This window comes from Ricinus communis, chromosome 9 (genome assembly GCF_019578655.1).
Source record: "Ricinus communis isolate WT05 ecotype wild-type chromosome 9, ASM1957865v1, whole genome shotgun sequence".
Lineage (NCBI taxonomy): Eukaryota > Viridiplantae > Streptophyta > Magnoliopsida > Malpighiales > Euphorbiaceae > Ricinus > Ricinus communis.
In genome coordinates, this window is record NC_063264.1 from 783,139 (window position 1) to 805,935 (window position 22,797).

General features: G+C 33.9%; 6 protein-coding genes across 8 annotated transcripts; 3 read left to right on the forward strand and 3 right to left on the reverse strand.

The window, feature by feature from the left end:
* Positions 1-2,264: 2,264 nt before the first annotated feature.
* On the forward strand, positions 2,265-4,761 carry LOC8261312 (probable protein phosphatase 2C 13). Its single transcript, XM_002519241.4, has 2 exons — positions 2,265-2,747; positions 3,562-4,761. Exons 1-2 carry the CDS (start codon positions 2,589-2,591, stop codon positions 4,549-4,551), a joined length of 1,149 nt encoding a protein of 382 aa, XP_002519287.2. The 5' UTR covers positions 2,265-2,588; the 3' UTR covers positions 4,552-4,761.
* Positions 4,762-5,611: 850 nt separating this feature from the next.
* LOC8261311 (dihydrolipoyl dehydrogenase 1, mitochondrial) lies at positions 5,612-8,256 on the forward strand. The gene is made up of 2 exons (XM_002519240.4): positions 5,612-6,001; positions 6,723-8,256. The coding sequence occupies exons 1-2, from the start codon at positions 5,720-5,722 to the stop codon at positions 7,971-7,973; spliced, it is 1,533 nt and encodes a 510-aa protein (XP_002519286.1). The 5' UTR covers positions 5,612-5,719; the 3' UTR covers positions 7,974-8,256.
* Positions 8,257-8,477: 221 nt separating this feature from the next.
* LOC8261310 (craniofacial development protein 1) lies at positions 8,478-10,870 on the reverse strand. Of its 3 annotated transcripts, XM_015719226.3 has the most exons (6): positions 10,723-10,870; positions 10,318-10,363; positions 10,077-10,204; positions 9,801-9,983; positions 9,531-9,710; positions 8,478-9,128 (listed from the first exon to the last, which is right to left on the reverse strand). In XM_015719226.3, the coding sequence occupies exons 2-6, from the start codon at positions 10,346-10,348 to the stop codon at positions 8,772-8,774; spliced, it is 879 nt and encodes a 292-aa protein (XP_015574712.2). In that variant the 5' UTR covers positions 10,349-10,363; positions 10,723-10,870; the 3' UTR covers positions 8,478-8,771. The 3 variants fall into 3 exon arrangements, with proteins under 3 accessions (XP_015574712.2, XP_015574713.2, XP_015574711.2); XM_015719227.3 differs by lacking the exon at positions 10,318-10,363; XM_015719225.3 differs by lacking the exon at positions 10,723-10,870 and having other exon boundaries at positions 10,318-10,685.
* Positions 10,871-11,722: 852 nt separating this feature from the next.
* Positions 11,723-12,474, reverse strand: LOC8261309 (stress-response A/B barrel domain-containing protein HS1). The gene is made up of 2 exons (XM_002519238.3): positions 12,244-12,474; positions 11,723-12,067 (listed from the first exon to the last, which is right to left on the reverse strand). The coding sequence occupies exons 1-2, from the start codon at positions 12,381-12,383 to the stop codon at positions 11,869-11,871; spliced, it is 339 nt and encodes a 112-aa protein (XP_002519284.1). The 5' UTR covers positions 12,384-12,474; the 3' UTR covers positions 11,723-11,868.
* Positions 12,475-13,726: 1,252 nt separating this feature from the next.
* Positions 13,727-15,712, reverse strand: LOC8261308 (galactinol synthase 2). The gene is made up of 4 exons (XM_002519237.4): positions 15,228-15,712; positions 14,614-14,934; positions 14,280-14,414; positions 13,727-14,175 (listed from the first exon to the last, which is right to left on the reverse strand). Exons 1-4 carry the CDS (start codon positions 15,531-15,533, stop codon positions 13,963-13,965), a joined length of 975 nt encoding a protein of 324 aa, XP_002519283.2. The 5' UTR covers positions 15,534-15,712; the 3' UTR covers positions 13,727-13,962.
* A 3,551-nt stretch (positions 15,713-19,263) lies between these two features.
* LOC8261307 (30S ribosomal protein S1, chloroplastic) lies at positions 19,264-22,686 on the forward strand. Its single transcript, XM_002519236.4, has 7 exons — positions 19,264-19,631; positions 20,263-20,538; positions 20,859-20,942; positions 21,330-21,611; positions 21,700-21,810; positions 22,019-22,105; positions 22,380-22,686. Exons 1-7 carry the CDS (start codon positions 19,335-19,337, stop codon positions 22,479-22,481), a joined length of 1,239 nt encoding a protein of 412 aa, XP_002519282.1. The 5' UTR covers positions 19,264-19,334; the 3' UTR covers positions 22,482-22,686.
* The last annotated feature ends 111 nt before the right edge of the window (positions 22,687-22,797 follow it).

Below are 22,797 nucleotides of genomic sequence, written 5' to 3' on the forward strand. Positions count from 1 at the left end.
TTGGAGTGGACAAACAAATGATAAGAATTTTCTTTTATTTTTGAAAACCTTGCGAGGAAAGGCACAGTCATTAGCTTTAGCCTTAAACAAATGAACTAGAGTTCTGACTAGTGTCTTCTTAGTTATTGGCGGTGACCATTAAAAATGTGATAGCGACCAATAATTAAGTCCACACACGCCATAATGGCATGACTAATATGGCACCAAAGGAGACGTCTTTTGCCCCTTAATGAATAATTTAAGATTGAACAACTGAAATGGTATTCCACGCGTTCATCACAGTAACTAAACACACGCTTCTCTTCTGCGGACAAAAGATTATATGCAAAGGGATCTCCCAAGGTAAATTCCCTTGATAAAAGCCACAATATTCAAAGCCAGCTAGTCAGTAGATGATCAATATAATTACCTCACAATTTCTCACAAAAAAATTATTAATTTTTAAAAGGACTAAATTATGTTTATGTGGAATATATATATATATATATATTATTAATTTAGAATAAAAATTATTAGTGTCATATGTCTGCATCATATGATATTAGCTTGAGATTCTACTTATTCAAGTTTAAGATTCTCAATTGGATACGCAACTAAGGTCAGGACTCGAAGGTAAATATTTTTGAGACTGGATTTGCTTTTGTTGCGTGGGGACTTTGTATTGCTGCCCGCATAGATTAGGGCATCATTCATTGAATTATCACCGAGTATTTTGTGGTTCGGATCATTAGCAATCTGAGTGATCTTTAAAAGTTCTCTAATTTATAATTTCAATATTTTTATATATTTAATAAATAAAATTTTATATTAATTTATATTTTTGTAAATTTATTTTACAACAACTACAATTGTGTCATTGTCGCTTAGACGTGCCGTGGAGATTTTCTACCAATCATAATAAAATAAACTAATGCAATGAAGACGTGAATATCTCACAAAAGAAAAAAACAAATTTATGCATAAACTAATAATGACGCGCGTCGTAGAGAAGCAAATAGTTCTCACCTATATTAATTAACCAGTGCAATTAAGACATAAATTTATTTAATTTCATGCGTAAAACGGTCTTAATCAAATTAAAAGGGCATGATTAAACTAATAATAACTTGCGTTGCGGGGAAGCAAATGGTGAGAGTCGTCTTCCCTAATTAATCAATCAGTGATACTACTTTTCCCCTGAGCAGTGGGAAACGACTCGTGGAAGCAAAGCTATCTGTGTCTACTAAATCACAAAGCCACCGAATACGCGACTCCAACACAAGCCGGAGAGTTAAAGAATATATTTGCATGTTTACTTTAGTAAGAAACCAGTTTAAGATAGTCAGCATTCGATTTAATTAAAAGCATTAACATAATAATTTGATAAATATATTTATTTACTTTAAATCATATATTCTTATCGTACACCAAACGTTCCAACATTCTATATATATATATATATATATATTTGTTATTAAATAAGTGGAAATAATATTAAGGAATAAAGGTCAACGTGTAAAACATTTCTATTTTGAGTTGTTACATGTCAAATTGTCAACTTTAGTATTTATTGATACTTGCACGTTGAAATAAAATTTAAACCTTTTCTTATTTTTTGTTTTTTAAAGTTTAACAGGAAATATAGAAATTAAAATTTATAAGTTACATAATCAACTTATAACTTACTCGTTTTAAAAATTAATATTTTATTAAAAATTCAGAAAATATCACTATAAAAAATTTATTAATCACTTTATTTCTTATGATATTTTAAATTATAATAGACATAAAACATATTTAAAACTATAGTTAAATAGATTTTTATTAATTTTTTTAAATTAAATCTATAATTAAGATGACAATTATTAAAATTAAAATTTAACCAGAATTAAATTAAATAATAAATATAAAGTGTAATAATAATTATAGTATTTATATTTTAAAATCTTTAGCTGGTTGTATAAAATAAATTGTAAATACCATCAATCCGTGCATCACTTTGACTATATATAATCATGTGAATTTTGAACCATAACAATTCTATTTTATTATTTGTAGATATATATATCAGTAAAGATTTTATTACTATTTAATTATTTTTTATTCTATCAAATGCATATTATTAAATTAATTATACACACTAAACATATTCTAAAAGGAGAGGAAGAATGGAAAAAGTAGGAAAACATAATTTAGATAAAAGAATGGTGGAAAATAATAAATAAACAGGCATTTTCTTAATAACTATATCGGAGGTTTTTATAGTTATATAATTTATTGTTTTAAATAAATTCCAGTTGGTTTAGGATAAAAGAGATGCAAGTTAACCAACTCCTTTCCTATTTGGCTTCACATTACACAATTTACACAGAGATCGAAGAGAAGAGAAGAGAATAGAGAGAGAGATTCGAAACCCTAATTTACTTCGAAACTTGTGACCCTATTTCGCGAGAGAGAAACTCCGATTTTGTGATTCCAAGCTTAAAATTATTTTCCTCGATTTCTGTATTTGAAACCCTACCATCGTCCTTGTAATTGTAGGAGCTAAAACAACAAAAGAAAAGAAAAAGAAAAGCACGAGCTGTTCTTTAAGCGACGACGTTTTGAAGATGATTATGAGTCAAAAATTGATGGCAGAAGCGGAGGTCATCTATAAACCGCCGGTTCTTGACGTGCAGTATCACCTGCAGAACTTAAACGTCGATGTGACCGCTCCTTCAACTCCGATCCTTGATTCCATCTCGGCCGATATCTCGCGATTTGAATCGGTTCGTATTTTATCTTCCTCGATTTCTTGAATTTACTGGTTCATATATAAAGATTTGCTCGACTGCTAACTGGGTTTGATTATTATACTGTTTAATTGTGATAGATTTGTAGCCTAATAATTTGTTTATAGATTTAGGGTTTGATCAGTTTTGGTCATAATTTTGACTTTAAATTGGCTGGGTTAGTTGCCTTATAAGGAATAACTAATTGGTTAGGGTCCTGCCTGTTGGTAGTTTTTAAATGAAAAACTAATTGGATAGTGTATTCATATGAGTACTGCATCCTGATTGTGTATAGATTTTTGCATGAATTAATTGAATTGTTGCATTGTTTTATATTAGTTCTGCTTCAATTCTGTCGCTGGGGTTAATTGATTAGACTTTAGAAGGTATGCTTGTATGAAGGTGTTTTAATATTAATTATGGCATGTGCTCCTTGATTTATGAAATGTTTGAAGACTAGTGCGTAAACTAGTGTCTTTATATGTTCATTAAAGACTAGGTATATAAGCCGTAGAAAGTAATGAGGCAAAAGGACTAAGAAGAAAGATTGGAAATTTATAACAGTAGCCAAAGAGGCAACTGTAGTTGAATAATTTGACTTGGTGAAGTTTCTGGGATATGGTATTTTATACTAGGGTAACATAATTATGGGTTGTTTCCATACTTCATTGGCTTTTCTATCTGTTATGCGTTTCTTTTTTTGCTAATGATGTATTTTTCAGATTTTTCTTTCAAAACTTTCTATCGTTGGTACACCTCAGATCATAGACTAAGTGATTTTATTTTATCTTTTTTTTTTTTTTAATTTTAGGCTGTGAGTTGCACGGAGATCATAAATGAATCAGCTATTGAGTCTTCTGCTGTTAAGTCTTTTCCAAGCATTCGCTCTGGTAGCTATGCTGACATTGGAACTAGGCCCTCCATGGATGATGAGCATATTCGGATTGATGATCTATCTACTCATTTGGGTTCTTTCTTCAAGTGGCCAAGTGCTTTTTATGCAGTGTTTGATGGTCATGGGGGCCCTGAAGCCGCTGCTTATATCAAGAGAAACGCCATAAGATTTTTTTTTGAAGATGTCGAGTTGCCACAAACATCTGATATTGATGCTGTCCTTTTAGAAGCATTGGTGGATTCCCAAAGGAAAGCTTTTTTACTTGCAGACATTGCGTTGTCTGATGAAAGCAGTGTTAGCAGTTCTTGTGGAACAACAGCGCTGACTGCCCTAGTTATTGGAAGGCATCTGCTGGTTGCAAATGCTGGTGATTGCCGTGCAGTTTTATGCAGGAAAGGGGTAGCTGTTGATATGTCCCAAGATCACAGGCCTTCTTATTTGCCAGAACGCAAACGGGTTGAGGAGTTGGGTGGTTATATTGAAGATGAATATCTTAATGGCTACCTCTCAGTTACTAGAGCTCTTGGAGACTGGGATTTGAAACTTCCACTTGGGGCTGCATCGCCTCTCATTGCTGATCCAGATGTGCAACAGCTTATGTTGACAGAGGATGATGAATTCATGATTATTGGTTGTGATGGCATCTGGGACGTTATGTCAAGCCAGAATGCTGTTAGATTTGTCCGTCGTGGGCTTAGGCGTCACGATGATCCAGAGCTGTGTGCCAGAGAACTAGTCATGGAAGCATCGCGCCTAAATTCAACTGATAATCTCACTGTGGTCATAATATGCTTCTCTTCATCTAGTCCTGTTGAGTCATGTCCTCCTCGAAGACAAAGGTTGAGGTGCTGCGGTCTTTCTGAGGAGGCTCGAAGTCGATTGAGGAGTTTATTGGAAGGCAATTGAATGTACAGAGAAATTATTTTGTGTTATTTACTGAGAATTTATATGAAGAGAGATTTTTCTCTGTTTCAGGCTGTTTCAGATAGTTTAGAAAAAGCGGCCAGCAGTTTTGCAGGGGTAGAAAAGAATACTGTGATAGTGTAGTATCAAGTAGAGTGTAATGGTACTTGATTCGAAGGTTTAATAACAAAGCTTGATTATTTTTTATCTAAATAGATATTGGATCGCTGCAGTTTCCACATGTTGCATTAGTTGTTTTATTTTCTTCTATCACCACGGAACTTTTCAATCTTGTGCCATTTTATTCTGGAGAATTGAGGGAAAAATTGTAAATTTTTTCTAATTGTTTTTTACTGATTGGGAATTGGCTTCCAAATAGGGGGAAAAAAGGGCTGTAAGTTGGCTTAGTAGTAGTACTAGTGGTGCCAAACAAAGGCCTCATCCTCATACATCTTAGCTAGAAGTAGAAGGTAATCTGCGCGCCAGGCCACACACCACCACCACCAGACACGGGGTAGGGTATCTGAGGCTACCATTTTGTAGAGTTGTTAGAACATTATCAATAGAAAAATTCTAAATATAAACAATAATGGACTGGTGGAATTATTCCATGCAACATGTTTCTCCACCCCCCACCAATTAAATTGTTGAATCATTTTGGGCTTTGGGCTATGCCGTTCCATTTGAATTTGATTCAAGAACCAACCATTTCTAGAACAAATAAAATGCAAAAAACAAAAAAAAAAACTAAACTTTTATGTGAAATGTCAGCAGAGCAGCCCAATTTGGGTGTGAAAATATCACACCAATTGGAATCTAAAATCAAAGCAGGCAATCCGTCCGTTGACCTACGCATTATGCAACATCAACGTTTAGGATTCACCGCGAACTATCACATAGAATGGAATAGCCAGTCAAAATGACCTGGACCTGCCAACGGTCACTATAGGTGTTAACGTGTCAATAGAACAATAGGTAAACCTATAGAACCAGATGCAGCAGATCATCTGAATATTTTTTTCTTTAAAAAAATTGGTCTCCACTGAATTGTCAAAAAAGCCGCTGTCTCAATTGCTTCCATTTTTATTTTTTGTCTACATAATAGGGTATCATACAGAGAGAAATAACTGTGTGTAAATTCCCAAAGAACAAAAAAACAAGAAAGAAAGAAATGGCGATGGCAAGCTTTGCTAGAAGAAAGGCATATCTTTTAACTAGAAACTTCTCGAATTCGAGTCCAGATGCTCTCAGATACTCCTTCTCCCTAACCAGCTTCTCCCGCGGTTTCGCTTCCGCAGGATCTGATGAAAACGACGTCGTTGTCGTTGGCGGCGGCCCCGGCGGCTATGTCGCCGCTATAAAAGCCGCTCAGCTTGGTCTCAAAACTACCTGCATCGAGAAGCGTGGAACTCTCGGTGGTACTTGCCTCAATGTTGGTTGCATCCCTTCTAAGGTACAAAAACATCTCGTTTTTTCTCTTAAAATAATTCTCGTAGGTTTTCTTTGATGTATTTTCTTTCTTTCTTTTTCTGTAAATTATTGATTTAGGGCTATTTTATATGATTGTCTGTTTATTTTACTTAATCTCAGATCCCGTAGTGGTAATCAGACTATGATACTTTGTTTTGATATTTCCTAATTTATGTCTGTTTTGTTTGGTTTATTATTTTTATTAATCTCATACTGATAATTAGTAGTATGTCTTGTGTGTTAAGTAGCTGTTTATTTTTATTTTTTTTCTATGGGAATTCTATACTATTTTCTGATAAATTTTTCTTACTACCTTGTTGGAGAATCCAAAAGGAGGCAACATTTCAACCCATTTGAATTCTGCTCTCATGTTTGGAGACCTCATCGTTGCTAGAATTATATTCTTTTAGCTTAGGAAAAACAAATCTTTTTGAAGAAATGAAAGGAAAAGATGACATGATTTTACTAAAATTCAATATAATTGAGCTCTTGCACTTGATTTCTTCCAAACAATGCTGAAATATTTGGTAATTTGTGATTCAAGCTTGTTTGCTTTTTATGAAGTTTATGAAGGTAATGACTAGCAGTCTGTCCCTATTTATTTACTTGAGCACTCTTTTTTGTTTTTAATTTTCTTTTATTTCTTATATTTGCTTGCTTTTAGTTGTTTCACCTTTGAAAATTTTTTCCAACTCTTTTTTCAGGCACTACTTCATTCCTCCCACATGTATCACGAAGCACAGCATTCATTTGCTAATCATGGTGTGAAGTTTTCATCTGTTGAAGTTGATTTACCTGCGATGATGGGCCAAAAAGACAAAGCCGTAGCTAACCTTACGCGAGGTATTGAAGGTTTGTTCAAGAAGAATAAAGTGAACTATGTTAAAGGATACGGAAAGTTTATTTCCCCCTCAGAGGTATCTGTAGACACCCTTGATGGTGGTAACACTGTTGTGAAAGGCAAGAACATTATAATTGCGACTGGTTCTGATGTTAAATCTCTCCCTGGAATTACCATTGATGAGAAGAAAATCGTTTCATCTACTGGCGCTTTGGCATTGTCAGAAATTCCTAAGAAACTTGTGGTTATTGGGGCAGGCTACATTGGGCTTGAGATGGGCTCGGTGTGGGGCCGGCTTGGTTCAGAGGTCACAGTTGTTGAGTTTGCCCCTGATATTGTCCCAAGCATGGATGGGGAAATTCGCAAGCAATTTCAGCGATCTCTTGAGAAGCAGAAAATGAAATTCATGCTCAAAACTAAGGTGGTAGGTGTTGATAGTTCTGGAGATGGGGTGAAGTTGACCCTTGAGCCAGCATCTGGTGGTGACCAGACAATACTGGAAGCTGATGTTGTTCTTGTCTCTGCTGGCAGGACTCCGTTCACTGCTGGACTTGGGCTGGACAAGATTGGTGTGGAAACTGATAAGCTGGGACGGATTCCAGTTAATGAAAAGTTTGCAACAAATGTGCCTGGTGTGTTTGCAATCGGGGATGTGGTTCCAGGACCCATGTTGGCTCACAAGGCAGAAGAGGATGGAGTTGCTTGTGTGGAGTTCATCGCTGGTAAGCATGGCCATGTAGATTACGACAAGGTCCCTGGAGTTGTCTATACACACCCTGAGGTTGCTTCTGTTGGTAAGACCGAGGAGCAGGTCAAGGCACTCGGTGTTGAATATCGTGTCGGGAAGTTCCCTTTCTTGGCTAATAGCCGAGCCAAGGCAATTGATGATGCTGAAGGTTTAGTCAAGATTTTGGCTGAGAAGGAGACGGACAAAATATTGGGAGTACATATCATGGCACCTAATGCAGGTGAGCTTATTCATGAGGCAGTACTGGCCCTTGCATATGGTGCTGCAAGCGAGGATATAGCACGCGTGTGCCATGCACATCCAACGATGAGTGAGGCATTGAAGGAAGCTGCAATGGCAACTCATGACAAGCCCATTCACATATAAAGGAACGAACAAGTTTTCATTTTTGGTTCGAGGATTTGCCTGTTCAGCAAAAATTGCCTTTTTCTTATCCATCCCTCCTTAAAGCAGATGCAATGCTTGAATATAAATTTGCTGTTGTTCATTGCTTTACAGAATAATTTCATGTGTTTACCTCATTGACATCAAAGCATGAGATGTATGTTTGACCTAATGAGGGTTTGTTTGCAAGGCTGGTGTATAATTTGTGCTAACATGACATCCGAATTGCCATCTACAGAGTGGATTCTATTTCTTTGGATTAAAATATTGTTTGAGCTCTTTGTCCCAGAGGCAGTGCCCAGCCTACACTATCCTTTTGGAGTGGAGCTCCTGCAATCATTTTAAATTTTCTTTTGCCTCCGCATTAAAGTTTGTCTAGGTTTAAGGACAATTAATTTCTTATGCCTAGCTTACATGGTATCGCAACATGTCCAAAAGGAATTTAACAGAAAGAATGCAGGAATATTACACCCATGCTTTCCATTGTGCTGTCAAAAAGTTGCTATTATATCCAAAAATAAGGGGCCTCAAAACTACTCGATGACAAATTGAAAAGTGCAGACTTTCTCCCTCTTTACCCTGCCATACGGTTACATCGAAGTTCCAAGATCATTTGCGACTTGCAAAGGTACACCAATACATTATCAGCCCATAAACAAATCGTCCCCTATGAAGAAGAGGTTCTTCACTACATTGTAAGAAAACCCCAGGTTTATCTCCTGATTTCTGCATTCACATTGCGAATTTGCGAGAGCAGGGATAGATGTCAGTGTTGTGAACTTAGAGATCATCCTCTCGCATATCTGTCCTCCTCCTGGCCTGTTGAGCCAACCGTGCATCTCTCTCCCTCTCAAATTCTCGGTAATCTGTTCGTTGCAAGAAGGAAACCTTGTCAAGATACTGGTTTGAGCTCTTCTTATAGGCATCTAACTCGTCTTCCAGCCCCCTGTTCTCTTCCTTAAATTCTCCCCAGTCCTTCTTCGTCTTGTCAAGCACACTGAGCTTAGCCTTCTTCTTAATTTGTTCTAGAACAGCATCTACAGCAGATGTTGAAGACGCTCTAGCCTCTTTTGATTCTGCATCAACAAGCTTTTTAACTTCAATTTCCTGACCAGCGAAGTCCCTAACCTCTGTGATCTGCAAAAGCAACAAAATATTGAAACATTAGTACCACCTAGTTGACAACACTAACAAGTCAAAAAGCCATCTTGTTGTAATAGATTCCCGGTGGGTTTTGCAAATATATTCCGTGCTCCAATGATACAACATTTAACCTAGGAGTGCATCATAGTAGTATACTAGTATTTTGGATAGCTAACAAACAATGACGGTGCAACTAATACAAGTAGCCGGGACATTGAGAAATATCCAAAAAGGCATTTAGGGGATCGGTCTGATTCTATCTCTATTCATTCCAAAAGAGCTAGTTACCATAGACTAAGAGGCTCATCTTCATATAGCTATGAGAGGGTACCAATTTGTAATTCGGACACTGGAAAGGATAATAGAACAATAAACAGGAAAAGAATTTGTACTTGCCTCAACTTTACCCCTGCCTGCTGCAGCAACTGCAGAATCCTTAACTGCTGAGAGAGCAGCAACAGCTAGCTTTCTGGTCTCGTCATTGGTAGCATTTTGCACATCAGAATCCCTTTGCAATGCATAATGCCCAGTGCTTTCTGTTTTCTTAGTTGCCAAGCCCAGATAAGCCATCCAATTCTGTGAAATTATAACAAGGTGACAACTCTATAACACACAACATGGCTGGGCAACTTTTATGACAAACAAAGAAAGGAGACATATTGTTACATCAGATGTCTTCTGTGAAGTTCTATCAGAAGATGAACAAGACTGTTTTGAAAGCATCTTATTTGATAATCCCCTGTCCTCATTGCTGGCGCCATTCTGTGAGCTACTTGCTCCTTTTTGTTGGTCACCTTGTTCAAGGTATCCTCTCTTCTTTGGTGCCAGACCCAAATATGTCATCCAATTCTACACATAAGATCAAAGCAAATAAACTACAATACATTCACACCTCTTTTCTTACCCAAGTCATCATAACATGGCGAGACAGTTTATCCTTACATCATTAGCTTTTTGTGAAGTAGTGCTCATAGTTGAACTTTTAGACGTCTTTGTAACTGGTTTCACACTCTTATTAGGTAACCCTTTATTCATTTGCTCCCACAAAGCTTGCACCCGAGCATCCATATCTAGCAAGACATATACAATTCGTTACATCTTTTGTTTTCAGTCACATTGCAGAAGACAATATTTTTCATTACAGTTGAAAGAAAACAACAACCAAAGAATCCCAAGTTCTTACCACTGCCTTCGGGTTTTGATCCTGAATTCATACGTGGATTAACTTCCTGCATAGACCAAATTTGAGTACCCTTCCTTTACATTTACCAACCAAAGTAATCCAACCAAACCCTATCGAATTAACAAGTCCCACTTAAAGAAACTCTAAGACTGACTTCTCCTCAGACAGAAGGAAGTCAAATGCATAAAGACCTAATTTTTCAAGCTCCTTAATTATTCTAGACGTCTTTACGATACAAGAAAGCATAACCTAATTAATCAATCAAAACTGTCCAGAAATATAAATTTACATTAAGAAAAAACCTAAAAGATATTGCGTTTAATGGACAAAAAGAGAAAAAGGATCCCTAATAAACATAAATCTATGGTAGATTATAATAAATTGATAAAAATCGATCCATAGTACCTCAATTCTCAGTTTCTCTTTTCTTCTTCTTCTTCTTGTATTGGCAATTCGATAGAAGCGTATAGGTACTTACAGCAATCAGAATGTTCTCTTGAAAGTTCCCGTTTATATCTTTATCAAATAAAAATTACCCACGTTATTGTTTGTTTTAATTATCCGTTCTGGCTCTGCCATTACAGCATTGAAAGCAATTGGGCCCAATCATCACTCCTTTTCTCTAATAACGGTGTCGTCTTAGTGATGTCTGTTACTTATTATTAGTTTTAGTTAGTTTTTGCATTTACGTGCTTTCTGTAGTAACTTGTTTATTATATAAATTCATTAAAAATATTTATTAGTAAAATTAGATATCAAATAAGATTATTATAATTATAAAAATATGAAAATAAAAATAATAATAAATTTTGTCTCTATCATACTATACTTCGATAGTATTGGACAATTATTTCATTATATAAAATAATTTTTTCTTTGATGCTAAAGAATTTTACACAATTATTTTTATTCAAATTATATATTATTGTTAGAATTAGTTTTTATTAAAAAAAACCTGCTTATTGTTAGAAGTTAATATATTTAGATTAGTTCAAATCTTAAAAAGAAAAGAACACAAGAAAAAGTAAAATAAAAATGATAAAATTAAAAAAAAAATTATATTATGAAATATATTAATATAAAATTAATTTAAATATTCTATTTAACTTATTAGATTTAGTTTAATTATAATTAATTTTACATAAATTTAATAATATAAGATTTTAAAATAATTTAAATTGGGATTAGACTTAAATTATAGTCCAATACCCTAAATGAAATGATAGGATATTAGTATAGCCTCCATCATTTTTATGAACTTCACTATCCTATTAGTAAAGTTCAAGATCTTTCTGTAATAAAGATTGGAAACAACCCACATTCTTCACTTTATTATTCACAGTTCACAACACCTTTCCAGGCTTATTTTAAACTAAATCCTGTCATTATGAATGAGGTGAATCAATTTAAGGATGCTAAATAAAAGCTTACATTCATATTTATTGAAGATTTATAGAATACATGCATTATAATGAGAAGTTGCTTACAACAAAGCACACAAAATTCAACATTTTAATCTGAAGACCACACCAAGAAGCTGATACAAATTTTTTATTCTCTCTGAAGTTGAACAAGAGAGGGGCTAAAGTCAACCACAATGACTTTTTCCATAGCAGGAGTCATTAAGTTGCCAAACTCAATATGAGCAGGATGATTCACATACTCTGCCAGACCTTCTCTGCTCTCAATGGTGGCATGAAATATATGAGTAAAACCTTCATTCAAGTTCTCAATGCTCACGTCTGTACCCCTGCACCACATCAATTATCATATATATATATATATCATAATATTCATTGGTTAAACATGACAAAAATAAGTATGTCTGAAAGATAACATATCATTCGATTAATATAAAAAGGAAAAGAAAAAGAAGACAATGCATCGATAAGGGAGAAGAAAAGGATTAACGTTGTAATTTATTACCAATGAAAAGCCTTCATAGGTGGGACGAGATTAACGAGATTAGCATATCCCTCGATGAGTTCTTCAATTTTCTCAGGTGTAATGTCTTCTTTGAACTTTGCCATCACCAAGTGATGAACTTCCTTTACTTCTTCTGCCATTGTCTTTTTTTGTTGTTTCAATTCTTTACCATCACTGGTGGCCTTTATATATAAGCATGCAGCCTCGGCTGTTCAATTCTTCAAATCCAAAACCTGCCCCTCTGTGATCAATCATTGAGGCTACATAATGGTCCATTTTTGTCTATTTTTATTAATTGATTTTCCTATTATACTTATGATCGCTATTATATTATAAATATAAAAAAATTATATTGAATATTTCAAGACACGACAATAACTCGAACTTAAATTAATATAAACATATAAAGAAGAAAATTTTATTCAATTATTGGTCATGCTTGATTGATGAATTATTTAAACTAAAAACTATGTTTAGAAAGAATAAAACTATATAAAAAATGACACATTCTACCGGAACTTAATTGATTAAATATTTGTGCACAGCTTATACAAAACAAAAAGAGCTGATAAGTATTAATGATGGAGCTAAAGCTACCCCACAAAATAATAATAATAATAATAATACATCATGATTTGATGTTCAAAAAATGGCATTTGTAGTACATAGTCATTTACTTAATGATTTTTAAAGTAAAGCCGAGCCTTGATTTAGGACTAAAGAGGATAGAACAGATATTCCTTAAAGCTACTTCTCAATATATATGTATATATATTCCTCAAATACAAATAGCTGCAACAAACTCGACATTCCATGTGATATTAATTGGTGACAAGCCAATGGGAACTTTATGAGGAGCTATCTTTGGACTAGGGGTTGGAAAGTCTGGCTTTTGTTGTTGGAGTAAATGTCAGAATTATCAATTCGATTGCTCGAAATTTATTAACAAGTTTATTTTATTTCTAAATAAATTTAATGGGTTAAATAATATCTATAATTTCTTTTTTAAAAAAAAAAAAAAATTAAATAGAATTATCCTGTTTTGTTTTGTTTGCCTTTGGCATTCCTTTCCATTCAGAAGAAATGAAAGATTATTAATAAATCTTTTATTTTTTTCCTCCTGCTTCATAAAGCTCTTACACCCATATACCTTAAATTGAAAATCTTCATTTCATATTCTTCATATCTATGTATGACTTAATTTCATGGATCTTTTTTTCCCCTTTGAAAGTTGACAGAAATAAGAAAAGAATTTTCTTTTAAATATGCATCTCATTGGATTGCCTTATTTTCAGACCCAATCACACAAAAAAAGGAAAACCATTGGTCCATAGATATGGAACAGATACGCCAGCAAGCTAAGAATGCAATTATTGATGAAGTAGTATATAAAAACACAAATTGATTAGCAGAGTCAGGAAGAAAAAACACCATAGCAGATATAGCAAATCTATAATAATGGCATCCGAATTTAAGCAGACAATTAAGGATAAGTACAAAGCATAATATTAATTTAATTTGGCTTATTCTTCTCCAGCTCTGTAGCTGTCCAGGTTGCCATTACCATATATTAACACAACTCAAGACATGCTACAGCATTTTATATCTCTTTTACATTCACACACATATAATCTCTCTCTCTCTCTATATATATATATATAGTTCATGGTTTGGACTGCAGATTTATGCCCTAACCCTAAAATGCATCAAGTGTCTGTTTTAAGCAGCAGATGGAGCACTCCTCTGATGAACCACTTCTTCCTCGGTCAATGCAGCAATTATTGGTCCAAGTTTTTCCTGATCAGCAGCCATAGCATTCTTGTAGTCCAATGACTCGTCCTCATATATATCCCACCATTTCTTCACCAACATCTTTATGTCTTCTCTGTCCATGTTTTCTTCCTTCCCAGTGTACCTCCATGGTTTTGCACCCTTTTAACATTAATTTCAATCAATCAGAAATGTTGATGATTTTGGGTTTTTTGCTAATAAAATTAAAAAAGATATATTGCTTATCCAAAGAAATAAGCACTTACCGCTGCACAGTAGTGGACAACCTTGACTTTTTCAAACTCCACATTCTCAGGATGGCGCCAAAGCATAGCCAAGACAAGGTTGTACACTGGAGGAATAGGCTTGTAGACATCCTTGAAGAACTTGTTCAGGAAGTCCTTCAAATTTAAGTCCACAAACCCAAATGTTAGTGTCAATTTGTCAATTAAACATGAGGAAAAGCACATATACTTGATTAATCGCCATACAGATGGAAATTAAATGTGTCTTTCTTGGTTAATTCAATGCACAAGTTGAATAAAGAAATAAAAATATCAATCTCTACATTAATCAATGATTAATTAGCTTTTGAGTAACCTGCTCAGCAAATAAAGTAGGAGGAGTGACTTTGACGGTTTCCAAGAGATCATCGTAGGTCAAAAGGTTAGGCTCAAAGAGAAACATGCCAGCATTGAAATAGAGTGGAGGAGGCAAGCCCATCTCTTTTGGCCACTGAACCCTTTCAGGGCACTGCTGGCAATACCCAATCTTATATTGTGGAGAGTAACTCCAGGTCTGCTCGCAGAAACAGTCCATCACAGCATACAAATACCCACTTGGTGAATCGAAAAGGTGGTCAATATTCTCAAACACTTGAATATCTCCATCCAAGTATATCATCTTCTCATACTCCACAAACTGCATCCATAAGCCACATATAATATACTTAATTAAATCCCTAAACTCGTATTATTAAATGATCAAAACATTATTATTTTGTTTTATATTCCATGCTAGTTCAACCATAATTTAAACAATTTATGCATTCCTTGATGCAACGTAAGATCACACGTGGAGAGTAGACCTGCTAAGAGTAATCCACGTGCACCAAGTGCATGGCCACCCACCACAGGCCAATAGTGACATAACAAGAAAACACTTTCTTATTCGATACTATCTATCTATCTATATATATGAAGGATTCATATTACCTCCCAAATGCGCAGTTTTGAGTAGTTGATCACATAATAAGCCATAGCAAATTGGGTCTGGTTTTCCGGTGGGTAAACAGGCTCAATCTCTCTGACGATACAGCCCTGAGACTCGAGAATCTGGCGATGCTCCTCTGGCACATCAGGCAAAACAGCCACTACAAGAGGGTATGCAGTTTTGGTCTTCCTTAAACCTTTGGCTAAACCTACCACGCCTTTCACATAATCCCCATTGCCAGCCAAGAATGTTACGTATGCCCTTTTGTTTAGAGAGTCTATAAGCTCCATTTTTGCACTAGGAGACATATTTTATCTTAAAACAAGTAAAAGTAAACAACAACAAAAGAAACTTAAAGAAAGATAGTATAAAACTAAGAGGAAGATCCAAGAAAGTTGTGGATGAGGTATTGGATGGCTCACTGGTTCTATATATAAGCATGGAGTGGTGGTGAAAATGGTGATGAGTAAATGCTAGGGGGTGGCAAGAGAACAACTTATGTTATGTATAGGTATTTTCTTCAACTTTGATCTGGAATTTGAAACGTGGCAAGCAAAGAAAGATGGTTTTTCGGGCAAGAGGTTACACTTGCTCGTTCTTGGATTTGACACATTAAAGGTAGGGCAACTTTAGGCTAACGTGGAGTGGGGCGAATTTATCAAGTGGTGATGATAATGTCTTTTGCTAAGTGGCAATTTGTAACATTCCCTTTCTTACCAGTAAATTTTGCTTAAAAGGATGCTCCGTTTTCCTTTCCCTAATTTAATATATATACAGTTGCTTAGGGAAATAATTAATGGCCTTGTGTTTTCAGGGATTATGTTGTGTGCCCGAAGATTTTTCATTTGCATTTCTATAAGTTAATAGCTTGGTGCATTTTGAAGCTAATTTGTGTAAAGCAGTTACACTAAACCCTAAACCCATAATTCTGTTTAAAGGGACACTTAACGAAGGTAAGCCCTTGCATACTCTTTTCAGGATATTCCTTAAGATTATGTTCAATTCGTTCTTGAATATACGCGAAGTTAATCTATATGATAGGTGGCATAACTTGTACAAAGCAATATTCTCGAGAATCACCACATTTCAATTGCGAGAATATGTTTACTCTAAAAGAAAAAGACAAAGAAAGAAAGAGAAAAAAAGGAAAAGGAAAAGCTAAGGTAAATAGAGCTGAAAGCGCATGAAAGTGTGACAAAATTATTACATCGGTTGTCCGTAATAGAGTTAATTGTAAAATCAAATTAACTAACAGAAACAGATGAAAACTATTTAAACAATGTGAACTGAATGAATCTGATCTCTAATTAGTACATGGTCACAAAAGAGAAATTAAGTATAAACAAGTATATGGTGACAAAGGAGAAACTAAATATAAACAAACCTTTCCATATTCAAAATGAATTAGAGAGAGTTCGGAAGTGTCATTGATTCCTACGCTTATTCAATATTAACAAGCAAAACGAAGAGGGGAATATGTGGTTATCATGAGAGCTTTGTCCTTTCGGTCAAAAAGAGAAGAATCCTGCAATTTAATTAGCACGAATCATCAGAACACATGGACTAGGTTTTTTAATCCGACTGCTACCTCTGCCCATCAGCTTTATTATTTTCTTTTTTCTTTTCTGATGATTCAATGAATTAGGATTCAATGATCATACGAAACAGAAAGTGCACAACTTCAGTACATCTTGTTGTGTAGTGTTCTTGATAAATACGTACGTATATCAAACGGTTTTTCTTTTCTTTCTCTAAAACCATCTTTCTTTAAAAATTACTACTAAAGAAGTTTGGTTCAAAATGAAAATAATAATAATAATTAAAAGGTTTGTAAATAAAATAGTAAGAATGTTTTTTTTCAAAGATCACTGAAGGTTTAACTAAAATCTCAAATAATTTGCTATAGATCGCTTGTAGATGTTACATGAACGCCGGAAATGCTGATGCAAGAAAGATTAATACGTCAGAAGCCGAACACATCAAGATAAAAACAGTTTAATTGGGTTGGTGGATACTGATTAACATGACAGAGAAGGACAACTCGTTCGAGATAACAATGATCCTAGAGGAAGAAGAAGAAGGAGATAATTGTCTGTCATCGCCAAACCAGCTGTTGGGTTTACAAATGGCGACCTGTAGAATATGCATCTGTTTAGAGATATTCGAACCTGCCAACTGAGTTTAAAAATGTTATATTAAGAGTTGGGACATATTATTTGATTCGCTAGAGAAAAAGAAAATAATTATATTTGGAATTTACCAGGTATCTATTGATTGGGAAGCTGTATATTGAGTATTCACACATGACAAAAAATAAAAATAAATTTTATTATAAAGTTTAGGAGTGTTATTTTCAAATTTAGATTCTTGATACCATTAATAGTTGGTCACGGATATGCTACTTGTGTGGTGCCACCAAGTGTACAAAAGGTTAAACAAAGTTGGAACCTATCCTATTTGATTTACGAAGATTCTTCTTTAAAACACAAGAAAAAGAAACAAGAGCTACAAAATTAAACCCACTACCAATACTTGCTTTCTAAGGAATATAGATGCTTCTCTTGCTGTATGATTGCTTTTGTGTTTTAGATTTTTTAATCTTTTTAATCCGATATTAATTACTTTTTCTTTGAATTTGATGACTAATATAATCAGGTTAGACAATGATATATATATATATAAAAGAGCAAGTGCTGTTTATTGCACCTAATTTCAATGAGATAATTCATAGATAAAATGACTGAAACTTTTATTTCCTAAATTCTAAGCTATTAATATGTTAATAAATTTATATAGTATCGTATATGTTTATAGAATGTTAGAATGATTCTAAATTTATTATTCATTCATATACAATTTAAAAAGTGTTTGTATTGATTTGTTATTTAAGTATTCTATAAATTTTCTATTTTTCTTATACAACAATGAAATAGATAGATTAAAGCTCTTAATAATATTTCAAATGTAAGAATTTCATAATAATTTATTTATATATATAGTATATAATTTATGTAAGTATAAATTAGTATAAAAGTCACACCTTTAAAATTACTTAAAAACTAGTCGTTTATCTATACGTTGCATGACCGTTATTATTATATCGATTATAAAATTAAGTTGATATATATAATTTAGCATTAATTTATAATATTTTTAAAATAATAGCAAACTAAATACTTTTTAATGTCCTTCTTATTTTTTTTATAATTTTAAATTTTATTAATGTAATGATATTAGAAATTATTTATTAATTAATTTTATTATTATATAACTTAATAATATAATTGATATTACTATTTTTAAAATTAAATATTTATTATATAATTGATAAAAGTAATTATTATCGTATATAATATTAAACATATAATATCATATGTTTTTTTCTAAATTAGAATTATTATTTAATTAAAATATTAATTTATTAGTTAATATGATATTAAAATATAATTAATATATGATTTTTGTGATTGAATTATTATCATTATCTGATTAAAAAATTATTTATTCGTTAATATACAATTAATATTTTATTTTTTAAAATTAAAGTGAGTATTTAATTGAGAATGTAATTTATTAATCAATGAATTAATAAAAAAAATTATAAAATCAAATATAAGTTTGAATCCCATATATCAAAAATAATATATATATTAAAATAAAAATTTTATATATCAAAAATTAAACATATATTAAGAAAAATTTAAGTCTTATAAATTAATATATATATATAAATTTACATACAGCTAAATATGCCACCAGAGCTCCGATTTAAATATTTATTTTGTATTTTGTTAAAAGAAAAAAGAAAATTTCAAAAGGCCAGTGTAGTTTGGCCCATTTGTTCTTACGGTTTTGGGCTTTACCCGTTTGTTTGTAATCCAAACTCATATCTTCGTGAACTTGACGGCCCATTTGTTGAACGAAAAGAAAAAACAAAAAGAAAAAGGTTAAAAAGGTAAGTGTGATTTTAACCTTCAAAACAGGGGTCCCGCGGTAAATCATGGGCAGTAACTAAAGAAAGGAACGAGTGAGCAACAGAACAACACCTTATCTATGTTCGGCTTCAAAAGAAAGAAAAGAAAGCAGAAAACAGAGGAAGAAAGAAAAAAATGGCATCATTGGCTCAGCAATTCACAGGCCTAAGATGCACAGCCTTATCAAATTGTCGCGTCACCAAAAAAGCATCTTCTCTGCTATCTTCTTCCAGGCCCAGAAAATCACGGTTTGTAGTTTCAGCAGTTGCAATCTCAAATGCCCAGACAAAAGAAAGAGAAAAGCTTAAACAGCTATTCGAGGATGCTTATGAACGATGTCGTACTGCCCCAATGGAGGGTGTTGCTTTTACTGCTGAAGACTTTCACTCTGCTCTTGAAAAGTATGACTTCAATTCTGAGATTGGTACCACGGTTAGTTTTACTTAATTCCACTTCCTTTTCTTTTCTTTGCTTTTCTTTTTTTCTCTTTTGAATTTTATATGTGGATATTGTATTAACTTTGCTTTCTTTTGTGGTTCTTTGAGGTTGGTATCCACCAGAAGTTAGAGTATTATTATTTTATTCTTTTCGAATTTGAGAAGCTGAAGTGAAAAAATTTGTAGGATTGTGTATTTATTGAAAGGAACATTCTTGCTCTGAGTTATGGTGGAATTTGCTTTTTTTTTTTTTTTTTCTTTCTTTCTGTATTTGATAGTCAATTTGGTATTTGAAGTTGGAACTTTCTGCAAGACTGGCAATGTGTTTGTAGTTGGATTAGATGATTTCTTTCATTTAATTATAATTTTCTTTTGGGAATGAATCTTGTGGAATCAAATCGATTTCTTGCAACATTATGCCAATTTTCGTATTATTCCAATTCTTTCAAAATGTCTTATTTTTCAACTGTAAAAAAAATTACATTCTAGCGGTTTTCCCAACATGAGAACTGGCTTCCATCGCTAAATTTTTCAAACAAGGGGCATAAAAAGATTGAAAAATTTCAACCTTCAGTTGTATGTTGAGGGAGTATTTTGATGGTCGTGTGTGTACCTTTTGTGATCAGGTCAAGGGCACAGTTTTTATGACTGATGCCAATGGGGCAGTTGTCGACATTACTGCAAAATCTTCTGCATATTTGCCGGTCCAAGAAGCATGCATTCACAAGATAAAACATGTGGAAGAAGCTGGTATAGTACCTGGATTGACTCAGGAGTTTGTAATTATTGGTGAAAACGAAGCTGATGATAGCTTGATCTTGAGCTTACGGGCAATCCAGTATGATCTTTCCTGGGAAAGGTGCAGGCAGCTTCAAGCTGAGGATGTTATTGTGAAGGGTAAGGTGGGTATTTAAACTTGTAGAAAAGTCATTTACAGTCCTATTATAAGTACTGAAGTCTCCCCTTTTCTTTCTGAATGTTCTTATAAGTTATGTGTGTCTCATCCTTTACTTTAAACAAAGTGGTGCAATGGTATGGGTGTTAATTCAAGGGTTGCAGGTCGCATAATTCCTGGTTCCTTTTTGGCTGCGTACCTGTGGTGATATGTGGAGCTCTTGCTATTATCTTGAATACCTCTCTTGAACATCTCTTAATTGTGTTGTGGTGTTTGAAAAACTGCTCTCTTATTCCCAACCATTTAAAAAGTTGAATATACATGTAGGTTGTTGGGGCAAACAAAGGTGGAGTGGTTGCTATAGTGGAGGGTGGCCTTCGAGGGTTTGTCCCATTCTCTCAAATATCATCGGTTGGTACTTAACTTGGCTTCTGCATTTTGAATCTAATTTATATTTTAAAACAAGCATGTTTCTGTATACAAAGAAGTCCTGACTCACAAGCACTTCCCTTGACCATTTCGTATGTTCTATCAAGATGGACCTGATGTTTTTATTTATTTATTTAAAGATTGTTTAGTAAATGACAAGACAAGCCAAGTTACATATGGTAGTAGTATGTACTGCTTATCACAAAATGAATATGTTCTTTCTTTTTTTTTAAAAAGTTTTTACACTTTGTCAATTCTTGTTATTTATTCAAATTTCAGTTTTTCTCTTGCTATCATTTACTTTTCCACTGTATATAACAGTACATTGCCCTCTTCTAATTTGTCACCTCTCTTATGCATATGCATCAGAAATCAACGGCAGAAGAACTTCTTGAAAAGGAACTTCCTTTGAAGTTTGTTGATGTTGATGAGGAACAGTCCAGGCTTGTACTCAGTAATCGGAAGGCCATGGCAGACAGTCAGGCACAGCTAGGTATTGGATCAGTGGTTATTGGAACTGTTCAGAGCCTAAAACCATATGGTGCCTTCATTGATATCGGTGGAATCAATGGCCTCCTTCATGTCAGCCAGATTAGTCATGACCGTGTATCTGATATTGCAACAGTACTTCAACCTGGTGATACCCTCAAGGTCAGTAGTTATTGATCACTTCTGCGTGCTTGTAGCAATAATTTATTGTATAGAGCTAAATGTAGTTTAACTGCATCTTGTTATGTAGGTCATGATACTGAGCCATGACCGTGAGAGAGGTAGAGTAAGTCTTTCAACTAAAAAGTTAGAACCTACTCCTGGAGATATGATTCGCAATCCAAAGCTTGTTTTCGAGAAGGTAATTCTGTTATCATGTTGGTGTGCATGTAATAATTTGCAGGTTGACCCTGGTATTAGGTAGTCTTTGACTTTCTTATTCTAGTTTCAAAGTAATAGAGAGAGAGGATGATGTGAAATTAATTCTTATTGCTTGCTTTTTATCTCTTTCTTTCCTTGAGCCTGATGTGTAAATATCTTACTCTTAAAATTTTTTTGTGTTATAATAGGCTGAAGAGATGGCTCAGACATTCAGGCAGAGAATTGCTCAAGCAGAAGCTATGGCTCGTGCTGACATGCTTAGATTCCAGCCTGAGGTACTAATTGAATCACATTTCTCAATATTCAAACTAGGTCAAAAATAAAAGGAAAACAAGATGGCAAATAGGAAAACATCTCTCTCTATAATATAAGCAAGGACATTATTGGGTTGTGGTAAAGGGTATTTACATCTGTTGCTGATGAAAACGCATTAGAGCTTTCATAAAACTAATGAGCTGGTGGATTAGATTTTCTGAATATTATATTATTATCATTACTACATATTCATCTGGGTATGACCTAATTTTATCTTCTTTATTTTTTTAACAGAGTGGACTATCTCTCAGCTCTGACGGGATATTAGGTCCCGTGACTTCAGACATGCCAGCAGAGGGTTTAGATTTGAGTGACGTTCCCTCAGCAGAAGACTGATGATTGATTCACGAATACGTTTCTTTTGAGTCTTCGATTTTGTTCAGAAGCAAAGTAATATTGTTGTACAAATCAGCCCGAGCTAGAAAGTTACATTTGTCTTCCGATGGATTGTAGTGTGACTTGTGTACATCTGAAAGCATTAATTCAGTGAAGCACCCATGGACTTCTGAAGCATCAATTCAGTGAAACATTGATTTCAGCATTTCTAAATTCTTCTTTTTTTTTTTTTCTTTCTTAAATTGTTTCTATGAAGAGATTTAGCTCGTCATAAATACGTCTATGTCCAGCGTCAGCACCCATAACTTTTTAATTA

Excerpts from the sequence above, each read along its gene's own strand:
- LOC8261312 (XM_002519241.4), top strand. The coding sequence starts at position 2,589 with ATGATTATGAGTCAAAAATTGATGGCAGAAGCGGAGGTCATCTATAAA. Across the intron at positions 2,748-3,561 it reads ATATCTCGCGATTTGAATCG|GCTGTGAGTTGCACGGAGAT; the intron begins GTTCGTATTTTA and ends TTTTAATTTTAG.
- LOC8261311 (XM_002519240.4), top strand. The coding sequence starts at position 5,720 with ATGGCGATGGCAAGCTTTGCTAGAAGAAAGGCATATCTTTTAACTAGA. Across the intron at positions 6,002-6,722 it reads TTGGTTGCATCCCTTCTAAG|GCACTACTTCATTCCTCCCA; the intron begins GTACAAAAACAT and ends CTCTTTTTTCAG.
- LOC8261310 (XM_015719225.3), bottom strand. The coding sequence starts at position 10,369 with ATGCAGGAAGTTAATCCACGTATGAATTCAGGATCAAAACCCGAAGGC. Across the intron at positions 9,711-9,800 it reads CTTCACAGAAGACATCTGAT|AATTGGATGGCTTATCTGGG; the intron begins GTAACAATATGT and ends ATAATTTCACAG. Across the intron at positions 9,129-9,530 it reads CAGGCAGGGGTAAAGTTGAG|ATCACAGAGGTTAGGGACTT; the intron begins GCAAGTACAAAT and ends TTGCTTTTGCAG.
- LOC8261309 (XM_002519238.3), bottom strand. The coding sequence starts at position 12,383 with ATGGCAGAAGAAGTAAAGGAAGTTCATCACTTGGTGATGGCAAAGTTC. Across the intron at positions 12,068-12,243 it reads CCTATGAAGGCTTTTCATTG|GGGTACAGACGTGAGCATTG; the intron begins GTAATAAATTAC and ends GATGTGGTGCAG.
- LOC8261308 (XM_002519237.4), bottom strand. The coding sequence starts at position 15,533 with ATGTCTCCTAGTGCAAAAATGGAGCTTATAGACTCTCTAAACAAAAGG. Across the intron at positions 14,935-15,227 it reads CAAAACTGCGCATTTGGGAG|TTTGTGGAGTATGAGAAGAT; the intron begins GTAATATGAATC and ends TTATGGATGCAG. Across the intron at positions 14,176-14,279 it reads TTGTCCACTACTGTGCAGCG|GGTGCAAAACCATGGAGGTA; the intron begins GTAAGTGCTTAT and ends TAATGTTAAAAG.
- LOC8261307 (XM_002519236.4), top strand. The coding sequence starts at position 19,335 with ATGGCATCATTGGCTCAGCAATTCACAGGCCTAAGATGCACAGCCTTA. Across the intron at positions 19,632-20,262 it reads ATTCTGAGATTGGTACCACG|GTCAAGGGCACAGTTTTTAT; the intron begins GTTAGTTTTACT and ends TTTTGTGATCAG. Across the intron at positions 22,106-22,379 it reads TGCTTAGATTCCAGCCTGAG|AGTGGACTATCTCTCAGCTC; the intron begins GTACTAATTGAA and ends TTTTTTTAACAG.